This window comes from Coptis chinensis, chromosome 5 (genome assembly GCF_015680905.1).
Source record: "Coptis chinensis isolate HL-2020 chromosome 5, ASM1568090v1, whole genome shotgun sequence".
Classification (NCBI taxonomy): Eukaryota; Viridiplantae; Streptophyta; class Magnoliopsida; order Ranunculales; family Ranunculaceae; genus Coptis; species Coptis chinensis.
The window spans coordinates 54217622-54238237 of NC_141460.1; the positions used below are offsets into that span (position 1 = coordinate 54217622).

Below are 20616 nucleotides of genomic sequence, written 5' to 3' on the forward strand. Positions count from 1 at the left end.
CCTCATTTTGCTTGGTAATTCATAGCTTTGCAATCTATGTTACTTTATTGCAATCTGTTAAAATTGCAACCCTCATAAGTTTAGCTTTCAGGGGTAAACTTCTGCCCTTGCAACTTGGTTTTCGTAAGTTGAGAATGCAAGGTTTTCGTCATGAAATTTTGTATTTGGGTAGTAGAACCATTTGATATGCTTTCTCGATTGTAAATAGGTTCACTCTTGTTTTTCAGCTTGTTTATTGCCATTGTTATATCCTAAGTAGTGAATTAGCGGCTAAACATTTTATTTATTTATTTGCAGATCTTTTATCACTTCCAAACCTTGTTAGAATCGAATTGGACAAGAGAAGGTCCCTGATTGCTTTGCTCCAACTTGGGTTGCTTTTAGAGTTGGTACACTTCTATCTTCTTTATCTGATTAAGTTTAATCTTTTTGGGTTAACCTTTGTTCATGTGTATATGACTTTATCAATTTTGTTTTGTGTACATGAGTGTGAGGAAACATGTTTTCTGTTATGCACCTTTGTTTTTGGCTAGTGATTACTTTTATTACTTGACGTAGTTATTACTTTTATTCGTATTCGACATATAAGACTTTTTTCTTAGTAAATAAATTCTTGTAAGGAATTTATGTATGCCATATTGCTTGTATTAATTGTTTTGATGATCAATGTGATGGTGGTAAGGGAAATCTTATACTAATACTATGTCCATGCAAACTATGCGGGAATGTCAAGAAATTGTTGAAAGTTATACTACATGGACATGGCATGTTGATACAGGTCAGTTTCTTCTCTCTTTTGTTTCCTTGGAGGAAGACTGCAAAAAAGCACAAGAAAGCTATGCCAGGCGTGAAGGAAGACTGAAAAAGCGCTTTGCCGCACCCCATATGGCTTCTACTCCCTTCAGCTTCATGGAGCCCTACACAAAACTATACTACCAAACAGGCAGAGGTCTCAGCCTCTTAGGTATGTTGTTGTAGTCCTAGCATCCTCCTAATCTAATAATTTACTCTTTGCTTCACAAAGACTGGTATTAGAAGCAGTATACTAATGCATAACTTTTCAGGTGTTGCCTATAATGCATGGTTCAAGCTGATACTGGAGCCTGGAAGTCTGTCAATTTAACCTCTAATCTCGCCTTGCATGAGATGTGGCCTGTATATTGATAGCATTTGAAGTGCGTGTGCTGGGTCCATGAGAATTTTTGGCTTAGGTACATCAGGTATTTCTGTTCTCAGATTGCCTATTGTTGGAAAATGACGGTTTAAGAAAGAAGAGTCACTGAGTCAAAGACTTCTTATATTTTCAATAATCTTCCAGGCCACGTACACCATTGCAACGTGGGAGGTACCTACTTTTTGTCGCGCATGGCGAAAAATTTGTCTAGTCGGGGATTTCAACCCGAAAGCTTTGTGACCGCTCAAAGCCCCGATATGGTAAATGTTTCTCTGATCGAAGCACCATCTACCTCATCCGTTTGAGCCATTTATTGTTCTTCTTTGTGAGTTCGCTGCTTGTAAAGCGTCCTTGGGATCACAATCTACTCAAGTTATTCCTTCTGTGGCACCAAATGTTGTTGGAGGTCACTCTCCTATGGCATCTGTCACTCCCTCACATGCTACGATCACCGGGAATGGAGTTTCTATTGTTGTGCTGGCAAACACTACATTGACATATTGACTGTTTTAGTCCTCTTGAATTTTACACACCGTTGGAAGTGAATTTTGGATAATCGTAGTTTCTTTGTTTACTGCATCAATGGTTTTGAGGAATACTTCCGTGAATTTACTTCCTCAAGATGTTGCAAAATTCTGCTGATGTAGCCTCTGTTCAGGATCTGGAGGTACTTTCGGTTAAACTCTCTTATCGGATGCCTTCTTATGCCGAAAAAAGCTGATTAAATTCTTGTTTCCCTTTGCGAAGTCAATAAGTATACAAAATAGACAAGCATCATTTGTACTATCTTCTTAGGGATGGTATATGGTTTCATATGGATCTTTTATTTCTCTACTTGCAATGGAGTTTAAAGCACTTGATCCTATTAATCTAATAGTTATAGTGATTAGTTTGCTAATTTAACTTGCACCTTTAGCGTATCATCTTTGATGTTTTACTTTTAGCGAGGAAGCAAAAAGGGTATGGCGATTCTTTGGAAAAATAAATATTCCATAAGAGCGAACTTGTGTTTCTTTGCCAATATAGTACTCCATCATGTACTCTGCAACTTCTGCCCATATCATCTTGGCGTTGCAATAGCTTTAGGAGAAGCTATTTGAGAGAGTTTGTTTTTAAAGTACTTTGTTCTAGCTTTGAGGCGATGAACTGCGGCTTCGAATGCAATGGAGGTTTTGTCAAGTTTGGGTTATGGAATGGCGATCTAATGGAGTTCTGGTGGATAAAAGGCGTTGTGAATCCTGTAGGTTTTGAGGTTGCTGTATCACAAGAACTGAGTGATACTAGAGAGATGATTACTAGTATACATGACAGAGTAGTGGAGACTGTTGCAACCATGCTACTCCACTGGAGGAAAAGTCAGTTGATGATGAACCTTTGGTTTATGCTAGTAAACAGGTGCTTGCTTAGGATTCTCCTTTTATAGCACTAAATTAAAAATAAAGTAGAAAATACCTTTTTATAGTTGACTTGTACAGACTAAAAGAAGTTTTCGTTATGTATCCTTTTAGGAGGCAAATATTGCGTTTAAAGAACTTTTGGAATCTGCTTGAATGTTGAGCCTAATTGGGCTGAGAACAGTATATTTATCTCTTCCCAATATTTCAGTTTCTAGATGTGCACTTTGATTTAATGATGAAATCAAAATATTACAGAGCCATGAGTAATATTTAATGACAAAAGGGCGTGAAGCAGCATATGAAAACCCATAACTCTTCTTATCTGCCCAAGACCAAGAGAGGAAACAAAGGGCAAGTAAACTTCGGCGGCTACCTCTAAAACCCTACTACTTCCTCTCCAAAATCTTATCCATAAAAAAAAAAAGAAGATGGCGTCTGCTAATGCCCTCACCACTTCATCCATCCTCCATTCCCAACTCGGGGAAGCCTTAGTAATAGGACAAATCGGAGGCGCTCGATTGTAGACCATTTCTTGCGAGAAAAGCAACCGTTTTTGTTATGCGTGCAAATGCTAAGGAAATTGCTTTTGGTCAGGCTTCAAGGACAACTCTTCAGGCTGGAATTGATAAGCTTGCTGATGCCGTTGGTGTTACCCTTGGTCCTAGAGGAAGGAATGTTGTGTTGGATGAATATGGTAGCCCAAAAGTGGTGAATGACGGGGTAACAATTGCTCGGGCAATTGAACTTGCAGATCCTATGGAAAATGCTGGTGCAGCTCTCATAAGGGAGGTTGCAAGTAAAACAAATGACTCCACTGGTGATGGGACAACGACAACATCTGTTCTTGCACGAGAAATCATTAAATTAGGGTATTTGAGTGTTACATCTGGTGCAAATCCTGTCTCGATTAAGAAAGGAATTGATAAGACTATACATGGTCTAGTGGCAGAGCTAGAGAAGAAAGCAAGCATTTAATAAGGTAAGCCTTCACAATGATGGTTCTTCATTTTCTTTTTCTTCTACGCTTCTCTTTGTTTCTCGTCATCAGTGATATCGTAATTACTTGTACTTTTTGTATTTTAGTACTTGGGTCAAAGGAAAAAACAGGAAGCCGAGGAAAGACGCATTAAACAAAAAAGTCTCTCGAGAAGAATTCACGAAAATGCTAGAAGTAAGGCGGATAGTACTCCCAAATCTATTATTTTCAACAATAAGATGGGAAACTAATTGATACTTTTGTTTGACAGAGTCCAAAGAACTAACATCGTCTACAAGATGGAGGTTTGTCTTCTCTCTTAAAGTAGCGATTTTTCGTGTTGATAGTAAAGTTTGCTATAAAATTGAAACCTTTCAACGTATTTCATCTTTGTTATTAAGTATTTTGAGGCGGTATAAGCGAGTACTATTTAAATGTAATGTCACTTATAACGGTCTATATGAATTGTTTCATTATTATCTAGCAAAGCAATATCCATGTTTGAGGATGACGAGCGATTCAAGGCTATTGAACGTCCTAGAGATCGCGAGGATCTTTTTGAAAACTATTTGTCGGAACTTGAGAAAAAGGCAAGTTTTACTTGTTATCAAATTTCTCTATGTTTGAATGATGTGATTTCTCCTCATGTGGTCTTTAATTCAGTATATTCCACCTATCTAAGTTTTACTTTACAAGACATCTTCCATCGTTCCAGTCTATTGAAGGTCATATGTTGTGTTAAGTTGCATGTTTTCAAATTTTACGAACCCATCTTATCTTGTGTTCTAGTCTTTACCTTACTTTCTTTATTTACTCAAGTCATTTGGTATTCCTTGCTAATTTTGAGTCACAAGACATCTTTGTTCATCCACTTCAGGTGGGACAATCTTGTTCTAAGAAGGTTGAGAAACGATTGTGCTCACTTTTATTAAATGCGACATAACCGAACAAGAAGCACAAGCGGGCCTTGTGCAGCCGAGTCCAATCATCGGACAAGAGCAAGTTTAAGCTATTATATTTTGAAACGGAGGATAACGGTGGATTAAGCCTGGCATTGCGGGAGGAGAGCGCAAAAATAGGAAAATGTACCTCCGTATTGGGATGTATTTTCTTGGTTTTCCGTTTACGGTTGGATCAAGCGATCAATTCGGTGCAGCAACAAAGGATCGATCTTTGCTTTCCTTAAAAATTGGGCCAGGATTTCAGCCATGTGAAATATCTGAGCTAAAAGCGGCACCCATGTATTTTCTGTTTTATGGTGATTACGCTTACTTGATCTTTGGGAAATGGTACTTTTTGGATTGAGCGATTAATGCGTATTCTTAGCCTTTTCGGCCGTTTTCTTAATCTTTTGGAATGGTATCTGAAAAATCTTCGGTCCTTATTATTGCACGGTGACAACTTCTTTAAAAGTGCAAACTCACGTAATAGAAGTTCTTTGTCTTTGGACCTTTTTGAAGAAAAAGGATAAACTTCGAGTACGTGGAAGCTTCGAATCTTGACTAAAAGGTGGAACTATACAAGTTTGAAACCGAGTATAGAGAGGTTAAATTTTTTTCGTGAGGCACTCCTTCTATCCTGTATAGATAAGTTCATTCTCACATTTGTTCTGCATAGCGGTGTTGGCACAATTCACGAGATGACCGGTAGATATGCACAAGAAATGCAAAATTTGTGAGTTTACCTTCACTCTTCATCTTAGATTTCATAGTCTTATGAATTGTTCCACATCATTGACTATTGAACTGGAGCAACTACATTTTTACTTGATCGTTACGTATTTACTTATATAGATTGATGAACTTCTGAAACAAAGAAACACAATCCATGCCTCCTACTCAACTGCTCCTCCTCTGAAACGAAGTTCGAGTAGTAGCAAAAGCAGTGATTCCTTCAAAGAATCCAACTTAGAAACGATTTCCACTACCCATTTCAACTCCACAGATAGGTCGCTTAACTTCACCGTTTGCAAGGCCAATTGAAGCTGATGATCAAAGAATCAATCTCTCGGATGGATGAGGGGTGGTTGGAAAACCCGTCATCTCGGCATCTCGATAAAGAAAGACCATCGGGCGGGTAACAATCTCTTTATTTTGCAAGCTTCCGTATTTTTTGTATTGACTTACGTTGATTAGTTGATAACTTTTCTTGTAATCCACTTTGTTTCTAGTGTATATACTTTTATGCGCTATTTAAATTGAATGTCTTTCAATCTTTGAGACTCATTATTTCTTTTATCGATATACCACTCGGACTCTGCTGAAAATCTCAAGGTACTTTATTTGCAATATGCAAAGTTGGAGGAGGATTATGGTCTTGCGAAGCGTGCAATGAAGGTCTATGATCAAGCTGCAAAAGACTGTTCCCGATAATGAGAAGATGAGCATGTATGAAATTTACATTGCTTTCGTCTTTGCGAGATCTTTGGTGTCCCCAAAATAAAGAGATCTATGAGGTAACGCGTCTATTCACTTCTACCTTATTTAGTTGATGCAAACATCTTCATGTATCTTCTTTGAATATTTTGCTAATATTGCGGATGTCTAAAAATGTAAACCCGGCTTCAATTTTTTCTTGGGCCTTGTCATGTAGGTACTTTGTGACACAAATTTCCTAGTTCCATAAAACAAACTGATAAATATTCATGAAATTTGTAAAGCATTGCCTTTCCTCATTCATATCATATTCTTTGTGTTGGGATTTAGCCAATTGCCCAAGATTCAAAACAGCCCCGTCCCCAAAAACCCCGTGGTAGTTTTCAACTTTTCATATTGCATTGGGCTTTGGCCCATGGCCAAAAAGCTCTCGAGATATCTTGATCTGTTTCTTTATCTTGAAATCATGTTTGCTTCTTTCTTGCATGTGGCTGGTGCATTATGGTGTGGGTGTCAGTCTTTTGCTATGACATTTTTCATCTTGCTAACTGTGACTAATAGTGTTTTTTGTATTTCTTACAACAAGCAATTGAATCTGGGCTACGGATAAAGATGTTAAAGTTATGTGCATGAAGTATGCGAACCGAGAAAGAGCTTGGGAGAGATTGATCGAGCTCGAGCAATATATAATTTCTCGTCTCAATATGCTGATCCAAGGTAAATGCTGATTTTTGGACTAAGTGGCACGACTTTGAGGTGCAACATGGTAACGAGGACACATTTAGGGAGATGCTTCGGATGAAGCGCAGTGTGTCTGCTAGCTACAGCCAGGTTTGTTTATACTCCATTTGGATCTGTAACATAAACGAAACAGAAATTTGCTACGATGATTTAATTGGTAAGCATATCCTTGTTAGCGTCGTGGCATAATAGATTCGATCTCATCGTAAAAGAATAGGATCAGATTATCCACCACGGATGATAATGAACACTATTGGATGGTCCCAACTCCCATCCATCTTAATCCCTTTCTTTTTTATCCCATCACTAAAATACATTTCCGGGCGTAGTGAGTAGAAATGGATGTTATGACAATCTTTCTCATGACACCTTTCTCTGAATTGCTCCGGTTATATATTTAGGGTGGATCGGATCCCAACCATTATGTTCGATTCTGACTACATAGGTTTTAAAATCGGTGTAAAGGCATCTTCCTTGTCGGTTATCTGATTCACGACTAACCTTCTTTTCCTCACTTGTTTTCATCTTCTTGCGGATTACACATTTTATTCTCCTCCGATTATCGATGCAAAAAGACCAGAAATTGAACACGGAAGAAACCGTGGACACTCTTCGAAAGCGTCTTTGGGGTTCCCAAAGACCGAAATGGCAGCTCTAGAAAGGCAATTTGCTCAAGAATCCAATAACCACGACATCCAAAGATGGCGAGAAAACTAGGGTTTGTGAGTCTTTGGAGTGGAATCTCAAAGCGGGGTAATATGAACACGGATGGTGGAAGGAAAGTTCTGAGACAATGTTGAAGACATTGATTTGCTGAAGGTAGTGATGGCGAGGACGATGACAAAATTGAAATTGCGCACAAAGATGTTCCTGCTGCGGTGTTTGGCGACTTGGTGAACAAGGTGGAAGACAACAATAAGGATGGAGATGAAGAAACTTATAGTAAGCTTGGTGCCCTTGAAAGAATCAAGAGGCAGAGACAGGGTTAGTTCTTCTATAAGGCAAGTGTTATTGCAAATTTTGGTCTTATCTTGCTGAACTACTTGGTCTCTGTCACTGATATGTTTGTATTTCATGCTTAGAGTATGTTTTCTCCTGTAAACAAGCTTTAAACACCTGGAACACTGTACTGCGTTGCATTACAAGTATCTGTTAACTATTTATTTCTTACTTCCTAACCACTAATTATTGATTAATCACTGGATGGTTGATGTTGTAGTTAGCAATTAGAATGCAGTAATCACATGAAAATGGTGTTTGAATATGAAGCATGTGAACATATTTTTGTTTCTGATTTTATATGAAGTATATTTTTCAGTTTCTTAAATTAGCTTTGTGATCGTAGGTGGGTATGCATCAAGTGGAGCCTCTGCCCAAAATGTCCAGTGCGATGAATACTTTATCAACACAACAGTGAGTCATATGTTCATACCCATCAGCATTTTGTCGTTGATTACTTATGCAATTTGGTGTCAGAATTTTTTCTTTTATTGTAGATTTATGTTGGAGGATTAGATCCAAGTGTCGGTCTTGAAGATCTCGGGCGGACATTTCCTCGATTATGGAGAGACTACATCCGTGAGAATTCACAGTGGGAAAAGGATTTGGGTTTGTCGAATTTGCCAACGGTATGGGGAATTATGTCGGCATGTATAATGAAATGCAAATCGATCACTTGCCTATGGTTTAATTCTTTAGCTAACAAGTGATCGACATTTCTTCATTATTCTTGCGAAGTAATCTTTGAGGAGGCATTCTTTGAAAGCTTCATACAACCGGCGTGAATACCTTAGGTTTGGGGGAGTGGATTCTCAAAAAAAAATTAGTAGGAAATTCAAAGAAAAGAACCATCATCGTGGGAGGAAATTCAAGAGGAACCATCATGTCTCCTTTCTTTGAATATATAGAAAAGGTTAAAAAATGTTTTATTATAGTTCAAGAATAGTAGTTGATACAATATTTGAGTTTCTATAAATAAATGATTGATCACTAGTACTCTTTGAAAGTTAAGATCATGTTTGACATTGTTCTTTCTTATCTTAATGAAATAAGTTCTCCAAAGAATTTACTTATGTTGGGTTGCTTTTGTTAATTGGTGTTGATGTTTATGAATATGCAAAGGGAATGTGGTGGTTTGGGACAAATTTTTATTTGCTGGTTAATTGTCATGAGCAATACCAGCAAAAAATGACAAAGGGTGAGATAAAAGGTTGTCCAACAATCTCCCTTTCCAAAAGAATTTATCACGGTTATTTTTTGATATTATCTCAGTTTCAATAAAAAAAATATCTCAGTTTTCTTTTATACTAATTGGTTTCAATCAACAATTTATTTCGGTTTATTCTATATAATATCGGTTTTATTTAGAAAACCGAGATAATATATTTAAATAAGATGTCAGACTTCTGAGATAATTTAGTAGTTTATTATCTCGGTTTTATAGAACTCTATTATCTCAGTGGATTTTACCTCGGTTGTTTTTTCCTAGAAAACCGAGGTAAAAACTCTAACATCTCACCTTTTAGCTGAGCTTATAAGCCCTTTTTTTAGTAGTGCTAACTCCAAATAAGGAGTGTAAACCCGTATTATTAGCCTTACCCATATTTCTGAGGATTTCTAAAGGACTAAAGAGAAGGCTAGAAGAAGAAGATTCTAAAGGGAAAATTTACTAAAGTCAAATGAAGAAAATCATTCATTTTGCTCAAAGTGATTCAATAGAAAAAGAATAAAAATAAATAAATAAATAAATAAATATATAAATATATATATATATATATATATATATATAAAAAGAAGAAAATAAAAAAGAAAGAGAAATCATTGAGTAGAAGTAGTGAGAAAGTCAAGTAATGTGATCTACAAAGTGAACAAATTTTCCATGAAGGTCAAGTACAAGATGGTCTTTAGTTTATTCTCAAAAAAATTTGATTCCTTTTTACCATTTTCTTGTCAACCTATCCTAAGCCCCAGCTTAATACCCAGACTTATCACAAAAGTATGATATGAAGTGTAGAATAGGTGAGAGGATGCTAAAGTGAAGGACCCGACACTTCACATGTGATTGATGTTCTTTCCATGAGACTAATTTGTTTTTGAAATTTCATAAGTCCGTCTTTCTGGCTATGTATGTGGGATGTTCTATTATTTTACTCATTTCCCTGCATACAGAGGTAAAATTGAAAACTTCTCTGAGAGAGAGACTTTCTTGTGAGTGTATGAATGGTGAGGATTGAAGTTGATATGTTCTTTGGATAGCAAGTTAGGAATTCCATTACTTGGATATGAGCTTGTATTAGTTTGGCTAAACACACACACGCTCTGGTTTGGCGCAGTAATCAATGATTTCTATCTTAGGAAGTAGTGATGTGTCTTGGTGATAATGACATAAACTGTGGTGATTGATGATTTTTGACCTTATTTATTAGTTGGCAAAAGTTTTTATCTCTGAGAAAAATTATATCACCATTGGTTATTCTATGTAATGTTTGTGGGTACCATTTTTGAAAACCTTCACGAGACTAAACTCGTCCACTAGGGGTAAGTGTTGTTACACATGCTAAGTGTAATCGTGATTCCTGCGAAAGTGAGTTAGGATTTTTGTTTTGCTCGAGGACTAGCAAAATATAGGTTTGGGGGTATTTGATAAGCGTCTAATTGTTACATATTTATACCCAAATCTGTATGAGTTAGTCTATTTATCTTATATATTTTTCGATTGATTAGCGTGTTTTATGGTTTTTGCAGAAATCGACTTGATTACGGGAAAGTGCTAAAAAAGACGGGAAGTTGATCGAAGTTAAAACTGTGAGGCTTGCTTTCCATCAAATAGTTAATGAGCCACGCCAAGGATCTGTTTGTGGAATATGGGCCTAAGAGTTGGCCCATTAGCTAAATACCAAGTAGGTTAAAGACAAGAATTGAGACATAAAGACTGGACCCCACCAGTTAGTAACTAATGGTTGTACCAGTTCAAGTCCACCTGAGATGCACCATAGCAACACTTATATTTCTCTCCCATTTCTCACGAACAGGAGTACCGAATAGAGAATAAAACATCCCGATAATTCCAGTGATGGAAATGGAATACCAAATGAAACCAAACCATCTGTCTAGCAATCCATACATCCAATCCCACCTGATCACCGACTATGATTCTTACGAAAACAGAATCTCAATAAGACAGCAACTAGTTATTCTCCGAATGGATCAAAACCGAAACTCTTGCGATCGACTTCGAATTCCATTCGAAATCAAACACTACCCTAACCAAACCTCTATATATACAAGGGGAAACAAAGAGAAGGGGGCGCTCCAGAACACTAAAACAGAGAACAGGAGAGACATAAAAGTGGAGTTCGAGTTAGTATGCAGAAAAGCTTGGGGACAGAACGAATTGGAGGAGAAGACTTCAACGACGAGACTACGATTTTTGCAATGATTAATTCTTCTATTAATTTCGTTTTTCTGTTTATTGTTATGTATAGCTAAACTCCAAGTCTAGGGCGGATGAAACCTTAGGCTAATGTTTGTGTTTTTTGGGATTAATTTCGATGATTTCCAGTTAGTTTAAATTGCTATATTCTTCTAGTTTCATGTATTGATAGCTAGCTTATATCTTTCATATAGTATGTCACGCATGCTTTATAGTTCGATATTCGTTGCTATTAGTTAAGCCTATTTTAACTGTTGACGTCAAATTTAGATATTATTCGTGCCGTAAAAAGACGAGTAATCTTTTGAGTTTGATCTGTAGTGCTGAAACTTTAGAAGATACATGTTTAGTTAAGATTATCACGATCATATCATCGAGAAAGCAAGGGTTACCTTTCCCTCGTGCTACTCATATTAAATCTGGAACATTAAAATTATTCTTAGAAATATAAACAGAAGTCTACGGTGGATTATATAGTCCTAGAGTTCTCTCCATTTGATAAAACCCAATTATTTAGTTTATAGTTTTCATAGTTTAAATAGTTTAGTGAGTAGTTAATTCCAACTTTCTCTAAAACAACATTGTTCGAATTAGGATAAGTAATAATTTTAATACTCGTTTGTCGTAATTAGCAATCCCTGTGGGATCGATCCGTTCGCCGTCGCAACTATTTTCAACGATAGCTGTGCGCTTGCAGTTTAACTAGGGTTAGATTAGTCTAATTAATTTAGACCGAATAATTCTCTATCAAACGTGTAATTAAGGCATCTGTTGGGATATATATATGTATAATATGCACTTGTTTTCTAGCTAAAAAAATTCAAAATTTTTAAAAATAAATAAATAAAAAGTATGCTATACACTTTGGAATATTGGTATTGTTTTCTTTCTCTATGCTCTCAATAATCTAGAAGTCTCACGTAGCTTTTGCATTAGAATAGTTTTTAGAAACTTAGGCTAATATGTAGGTAATAATCCTTGCATCTATCTATAAACATGTTACATGAGTATCTATGATTGTTGGCAGTAAGTTTCTGAAATCTAGGCTAGAGTACTTATCTACAAATCCTGTGAGAATATAGCCTAAAGCCTTATATGAGTGAATATTTGAGAAATGACACAAGAGAAAAGTAAAATCCGGATAGAGAAATCACACGTCCACTTGCTTGATTACTATACCATATCCTAAGCGAGAATTTAGGCCCTCTTTGGATCGATATAGCCAGAAATTCAAACCTATGAATTATTTTCCGCTAGTTGCCCCTCTGAGCCTTTCTTTAGCCTTTCATAAACCACAAATCCTTTACCCTATTACAAAACAAAACAAAAAAAAAAAAAAAAAAATAAAAAATTAACCTACCCAATTCTTTGAATAAGTCTGAGAGTAGAGATGAAGAATAGAAAAGAGAAGAACCTTTGAAATCAAGAATTCATTAGTCGCTTCAGATAAGAAAAGGAAGTTTCCATCCAAATAAAAAAAAAATAAATAAAAGAAAATAAAGAGTTAGAACTCCAAAAAAAATATAGAATCAAAGGAGTCAAAAGCCAAAGAAAAAAGAAAAATATGGCTAAGGATGGAAACAAAGTGTAGAACAAAAGTAAAGAACAAGGATTTCTCTAGTTACATAATATGAAACCTCTATTATCTCGGACTTATCCTTTTTGAATATCCATTTCCTTACTTCTTAAAAAATTCTCCTAATCCCCGCAACACCTAATAAAGACTTCTATCTCAATTAAGAATAGGTTAGTGTGATAGTAAGTGGCAGATGTGTTTGATCGACTCCGGCTTCTTTGTGTGTCATTGAGTTTGTAAGGTAAAGTGTGTCCACCACTTTATCGGAGAGTAATAAAACTTGAGCGAAAAAATCGAGTGGTTTTGTCTTGACATTTATGTGAGGACCGGTGAAGGGCGTTATTCGAAGTTTTTGAAACGGATCTGCTAGTGCATTTCATAGTATTACTCATTGTATATATGTTTATTCGTAGATGATAGATTATTATGCATATATTAGCTTAGGTTTCAACTTGATTATTCTGTATTCATTTGCTAAGTGAGATGTATAGATAATTGAGACATAGATAAGGAAATAATAGTTTTATTTCTGAGTCGTTGTAGTATAGATGAAGTTTGTGAGTACCTTCACTGGAAAACTCTCATGAGGCTATAACTCGTCCACTAAAGAATTCCTAGTGGTTTAAGGCCTTGTTGCATATGGTCAATACAATCGCACTTGGCGAAACGAGACTAGTTAGAACTCCATTTTTGGTCACTTATGCTAATTTCTCATATTTGCTTGAGGACAAGCAAAATGTTGTTTGGGGGTGGTTTTATAAATGCCCACTGTAGTTTTAACCCCTTAATAATACTACTTTTAGACCAATTATGCGAGTAATAAATAAGAGTTAATGCTAATTACGTGCTTTTATGTATTTCAGGCATGAAACTCAATTATGTGTAGAAATGTGCCACTTTGGCGATATAAAGGAGCAAAGGGTTGGTTGCTAAGAAGTTCTGTGATAAAGGCCAAGATTCAAGGAGACAAAGCCTTTATGAATCCCGGTCAAAAGCTGAAAAGTCAACACGAGCAGAAACAGTGCACAAGTCAGCAGAACTTTTGAAGACCATATCTTTGGACTCAGACCTCGGATTTGGGCCTACCTTATGTCAAAACGACCATCTCGGAAAGAGCTTTCCAATGGTCTAAGACTTGACCCAATCAGAGGAGCAGAAGTGGACTAAAAGTCTACTGAAGTCAAAGCTAGCTGAAACGGACTCTGTGGACTGAAGAAATTGGGCTTTGGGCTCAATTTTTCGGCCCAAAATATGAGACCTCAGCCCATGCACAAAATTGTGGATCTGGTCTCCTTCTTTACATAAAACAAGACTTAGCTCTTAAGAAAGGGATAGTTAGAGAATCTAGAATAGAAAGAAGCCATTAAAATAGCTTGTAGATCTAGTTTTTGAATTCAATTAGTTAAATTAATTAGTTTCATACATTGTTTTAAAGTAATTCTTTGAATCATGACCATTGAAAATTCTTAAGGGGACCAATTCTTGGGCGACAGGATGCGACATAACTTAAGTTGTATCAATGATCTAGTAATCATTTTTTGCCGCGTTTAGTTAAAAATACGCTAGATTCTTTTTTCTTATCCAAAAACCTTCGCTGTTCTATTCCTTTTCGGGAAAAAAATCCCATTCTTTGAGGAAAACCACCGTTCATCATCCTACTCATCCAATCCTTGTGAATGGTTTTAGCCACTGTTGGCAAAATCCTACACAAACACAGTGTGAGTTCAACAGTGGTAAAACAAATCTATAGACGAACCATGAGTTCCCAGTTTTTGAATGTTCAGAACTTCCCACCTCTCCAATCCATACATTCTAACGTACAAGAACAAACACACAACATGGTGGATAGTAACCATATACAAGGAGCAAATGCAGTAAATCCAGGAGCACGAACAAGAAATTGGAACGAGCTGTTCTAGGGAGAAAAAGTAACATCTTTGGAAACTGGTCTCAAACAGTTTAGCCTCAATATAGTAGGGGGGATAACACAAGTACCAGAGGATTTAATATGTAGAGGGAGAAGTATCTGGAAAGACTATGTTGTGGGGTTCTTTTTAGAACAAAAACTTCCATACTCAGTGGTTAGGGAATTCCTCAGGAAAAAATGGCAAACAAAGGGGGATTATGAGATGGTGGCTGACTTAAACCTTTTCTACTTCAAATTCACCAATGAAGAAGATAAAAGAAAGGTCCTGGGGATGGCTCAAATTTTTATGGCAGGAAAGTGCTTCATAGTTACCCAATGGAATCAAGATGTTGAGAAGAGAAAGAATACAGTAAAGGCTATTCCGATATGGATTAATCTATACAATGTGCCAAAAGATTTATGGACTGGTGAAGGATTGGGGTTTTTGGCAAGCAGAATAGGAGAACCCCAGAGGATGGATGAAGCAACTGCCACAAGGAAAAGATTGGCATTTGCAAGAGTTAATGTACTAGTAGAGATTGATGCAGAATTACCTAGTACCTTTGAGATAGATATGGGTGATGAGGATATTAGAAGGATTCATGTGGAATATGGATGGATCCCAAAGATGTGTGATCACTGTTGTAAATTTGGGCATAAGACTGATGGGTGTTTGCGAAGGGAGAACATGATAAGGACTAGAGGACAAAAGGAGGTGCAGGTAGAGAATTCAAGAACCATACACGGTAGTATGTTTAGGAATGATAGGGGAAGAAATCAATAGTCTTCCTGTAGATCTGTGAACAAACCCAACTAAAGTGTGGAGCAGTTGCCTTGAGTGGTGAGAGAGAGAATCACCGAGAGAGGTACCAGCTAAGATAGAGGACCCGGTTAAGGTTTCAACATTAATGAGGGAAGTGGAAACAGGGGCATTGGAGGAGAGAAGCGGTTGTCTCGAATAATGCATGTAGGATCTATGTCAGTAAGGGAGGAAGTGCTCTGGATTGAGGTTGTGTCAGAAAGAGAAGAACCAGCTGAGAGAGAGGAGCTGCTAGGCAGAAACTCTAATGAGGAAGTGGGCATCAGATTTTTAGGAAGAGCAGTTGACTCTGGTAGTAGTGAAGAATCGATAGCAGAAAGAGAGATTGTGCTTCAGTCTGAGGTAGTGGCAGAAGCAACAGAAGTAGGGTATAGAAAGTCTGTGGAAAATAGGGACAGGAGTGGCGAGACAGAGAGCCCAGAAGGAGTTTTCGACATGTTGCTAGAGCAGAATATCGGCAAGAGGCAGTGATACTGGTCAGCAATGCTATAGTGGTAACAGGAGAGGAGGAGACAGGAAGAAGGGTTGAGTACAGTGAAGGGTTAAACAGAGAAAATAGGGATGGGAGCAATGAGGTGGTTCTACGGGATCATATGAGGTCAGATCAGAGCACTAAGGAGATAGATAGTACAGAGCAAAGTGTGATGGATTCTGAGAACAGGGAGAGTTTGTCAGTGTAGTTTTCGGGAGAGCATGTTAACGCCTTAGTGCCTTATGTGGAGAGCATACAAGGCCTTGAACAAGATGTTGGTTTCAACCCTTTGATGCAGTACGAAGAGGAACATGAAGAGTACAACAACATCCGTGAAAGTGCACGACTTGGGGAGATATCTGACGACGAAGTGTCTAAGGAAGAAACTGAATATTTTCAGGATAAAAATCTTCTGCCTATATCTAAAGAGTCTCATACTCCAACACCTCGAGATGGAGTGGTGACTCGAAGCAAGGGAAAACATAGCCAAACTGCCAGTGGGAAAAAAAGGCAAGGTAGCAAAAGTAAGGGGGGACCCAAGGGAGCAAAAAATACAAAACATCACCATTAATGATAGGTCCTATATGCATTTGGAATGTGAGAGGAGAAAACGACCTTTTGAAAGCCAAAGAGATAAATAAGGTGAGGATAGAGAAGAAATTATGTGTGTTTGGGATTCTCGAAACAAAAGTGAAAAAGGATAAGTATGATAGCATTCGTAAAGTGTGTTGCCCTTGTTGGGAGGAAGAAAATAACTACGAAAAGGCCTCGTCAGGACGGATTTGGATTTGTTGGGATCCTTTTGTTGTGAAGGTACAGAAAATAGAGATGTCTGAACAATTCATCCATTGTAGTGTAGAATACCTTCCCAAGGCAGAAGAATTTTTTCTTACAATGGTGTATGCGAGTAATTCTTTTCAAGAAAGGCTAGTATTGTGGAAAGATTTGATGAGGATACAAGGTTCAATACATAAACCGTGGAGTGTAGCGGGAGATTTCAACAACATCAGGACTGCTAATGAAAGAGTAGGTGGGGACCCTATGCATCCAAGGGAAGCCCATGACTTTATACTCTGTCTTCAGAACGCAGGACTAACGGACATCAACTCTAGCGGGTTTTTTTATAATTGGTGGAATAAATCTATAGGTTCTGCAAGTATTATGTCTAGAATAGATAGATGCTTAGTGAACAACCTATGGTTACAAGCATATCCAAACTCAGGGCCAGAATTCCTACCTCAGGGAGTATCTGATCACTCCCCCATGCTCCTCACATGGCATGACTTTAGTCGAGCCCCAACACCATTTCGGTTTTGTAACTTTTGGGTGTATCAACTGGAGTTCAGAATCATTCTAGAGGAAGTTTGGAATACAAGGATTTATGCAAATCCTATGTATGTTCTCATACAAAAGCTTAAGATGCTTAAGGAGAGGATTAGACCGTGGGCCAGAAAAAACTTTTCTAATCTACATGAGTGGGTTATTTCAGCAAAGCAACAGCTACAAGATGCACAGATACTACTGCAAAAAAATCCAACTGATGTGGGGTTTGGAAGAGGTGAAAAAGAGGCTATGAAGAAATATGTTGATTTAGCAAGACCTGAAGCAATAGATATGGATCAAAAGGCTGAGGCCCAATGGATGACAGAAGGAGATAAATGTTTGCAGTATTTCTTCAACTCATTAAAGGAAAAGGCAGCCAGAAAAGGCATATGGGAAATAGAGAATGATAGTGGTGGCACAGCGCATGGGCAGGCAGAAGTAACTCAGAGTATTGTGAAATACTTCACACAGATGTTGGGTGTTACAGGACCTTCAGTTAGCGACAGAGACTTCTTCATGGACCTAAAAGTTAAAGAAACCATTGAGCCAGGTATGAGTGCTATGCTGGAAGCAGAGGTGACTGAAACAGAGATAAGGGAAGCCTTCTTTGAGATGGAGAACAACAAGGTGCCAGGACCGGATGGATTTAATCCTTTCTTTTTCAAATACTGCTGGGAAACGGTAGGGATGGATGTTGTGAATGTGATAAACAATGTGTTTAGAAATTATAAGTTGCCTCGGGGTATTAATGCAACTTTCCTTTGTCTAATCCCAAAAGTGATATCACCCACCAAAGTTGAAGATTTCAGACCTATAGCTTTGTGCAACACGATCTACAAAGGTGTGGCCAAAGTCATTACCAATAGGTTGAAGATGGTGATGCCTGAGATAGTATATGAAAACCAGTCTGCTTTCATTCCCGAAAGATCGATACAGGATAATATACTCATGTGGCACGAAGTTCTGAGAGGATATGAAAGAAGACACGGCACCCCCAGATGCTCAGTGAAATTGGATATTAGAAAGGCTGATAAGAGCCCAAAACTGTAGTTTTAACCCCTTAACAATCATACTTTTAGACCAATTATGTGAGTAATAAATAAGAGTTAACACTGATTACGTGTTTTTATGTATTTCAGGCAGTAAAGTCAATTATGTGCAGAAATGTGCTACTTTGGCGAGATAAAGGAACAAGGATTGGTTGCTAAGAAGTTATGTGATAAAGGCCAAGATTCAAGGAGACAAAGCCTTCATAAAGCCCGGTCAAAAGCTGAAAAGTCAACACGGCGTAAAAGCAGGCAGTTAGCGCAGAACTTCCGAAGATCATATCTTTGGACTCAGACCTCGGAATTGGGCCTACCTTATGCCAAAACGACCGGCTCGGAAAGAGTTTTCCAATGGTCTAAGACTTGGCCAAATTAGGGGAGCAGAAGTGGATGAAAAGTCTGTTGAAGCCAAATCCAGCTGAAGAGCCCTTTTCGGACTGAAAGAATTGGGTTTTGGGCCCGATTTTTCGGCCCAAAACATGGCTCCAAGCCCATACACGATTTTTGTATCTGAAGCATATAAAAACAAAAGTTTAGCTCTTTTAATTCTAGATCTAGTTTTAATTGTTTTTAATTAAGTTTAGTTTCATTTCATTCCTTGTTTTAGATTAAACCTTGAAAATATTGTTATTGCTTGATTAGATAAATAAAATAGTAGATTCTTGTTCATTTTGATTTTTGTCATTTACAATTGTTTAGATCGAAATTCCTTTATTACTTGTTATTCATTTCCTATTTATTACCTGAGATTTCAATTATTGTTTAGTAAAATTGCATAAGATAGAAGTTTTATATGATGTCTAGTTTTAATTCAATGGGAAATGATAGTAGTATGACTCAAGGCTAAACCTCCATTAGAGGGGGTTGAAGAAGCCGTGATGAAGCTTGATCCTTGTTAACTTAGAAATCGTTGTGAGAGTTTATTCCACTCTAGAAGGTCGTTGATTCGCCATGAGAATGGGTGGATGACCTCACATGCTAGTTATTGATTGGTAGAAATGCCATGTATAATTAGGGATTAAATTACTATTTTGATATCGCGAAGCATTCAATTTGGATCACGACGAGTCTTTGTTAGTTGATTAAGTCGAGTTAAGGTGGATTCAATTCCCTTTAATTCTTTATCTAGATTCAAACCCTTAGCATTCTATCATTTCATTTTTCGTAACTTGTTAATTGAATTCACCTCGTAGTATATAATTCCCCTCATAAATCTCTCATTAGACTTTGGACTGATTAGTTGACATGAAACTATCGCATGCTAAAGAACTAGGAGTGGAACGAATCATTTACTCCCGTATATCTCAATAGGATTAAGAGTAAAAATATCTTTGATAAATCTAGTAATAAAGCAGTTTTAGTTTTACTTTCGTTTAGAGTTTCATCGCTTTATTCATTAGTAGAATTATTCATTTTACGATTATCAAATGGCGTCACTGCCATCTTAGTTCCCTTTAGTATTGGTTTCATAGTATAATTAGTCATTTTTAAGTCCCATTAAACCCACCCACCCTTGTTTGATTCATACTGTGGTTGTCCGTTTCAGCACTTAAATTTTCCTCACGAAAATACGAGGCCTGCCCAAATAAGCGCTACTGGCGCTCAAACGCTGAAATTCATTTTTTATGCGAGCACACCTACGCCCAAACAGAGCGCCACCTGCGCTCAAAACACTGGACATCGGACAAGTCCCGAAAGCGCTTTGTGCTCAAAAACAAAGCGCCACTGCCCAAAGACACTCCGAACTCCGAGTTGTCACGGCGCTTTTGTGCCCTCTGCTGAAATTTCCTGATTTTCTCAGGTTTGTTTCAAACTTTCCATTTCTTCAAGTTTTCAGTGTTCTAACTTGTTATACACACTAAGCACGCGTAAACAAGACGCTATTCGTAAGCGAAGCAAGGAGGCATTCAGGTACTCTTTTCTTCCACACCTCGGATCTCCAGTTAGAGGTTTATACTACTATATCAAGATTGTTTGGAGTGTTGTCGTGTTTAGACTTACCCTTGCATGAGATTGAGGTCTGGTCGGAGAAAAACACCGAACGTAATTAACCATCAACATCAACAAACACGTCTATCTAGTATACCAATCACTACACCTCTAGCTACTATTCTACACACCACACCTGACATAATGGCTGAAGAAAGAGCGACTCCTCTCTCCGACTTTTACAAAGCCTTGAGCTATAGCCCTAAATCTTGAATCGTTCTAGCAGACCCAGTGGGAGATTTTCGAATCCCCCCAAACATATTTAATTTGTTACCCGTTTTTTATGGTTTAGACCATGAAAAATCTTATCAGCACATGCGTAGGATTGAACAAGTTCTTACAACATTCCACCATCCTACGGTTGGTACTGAACAAATTAAACTGAGGGT

The 20616-nt window shown here is 37.5% G+C and overlaps 1 protein-coding gene and 1 pseudogene across 1 annotated transcript; both read left to right on the forward strand.

Moving 5' to 3' along the window:
• The first annotated feature begins 3129 nt into the window (after window positions 1-3129).
• Window positions 3130-3546, forward strand: LOC147497975 (ruBisCO large subunit-binding protein subunit alpha, chloroplastic pseudogene; annotated as a pseudogene).
• Window positions 3547-14800: 11254 nt separating this feature from the next.
• On the forward strand, window positions 14801-15361 carry LOC147497976 (uncharacterized). Its single transcript, XM_086563080.1, has one exon. The coding sequence runs from the start codon at window positions 14801-14803 to the stop codon at window positions 15359-15361; it is 561 nt and encodes a 186-aa protein (XP_086419206.1).
• The last annotated feature ends 5255 nt before the right edge of the window (window positions 15362-20616 follow it).

Bases quoted from the DNA above. Each gene is read 5' to 3' on its own strand.
- LOC147497976 (XM_086563080.1), top strand. From the start codon at position 14,801: ATGGTGGCTGACTTAAACCTTTTCTACTTCAAATTCACCAATGAAGAA.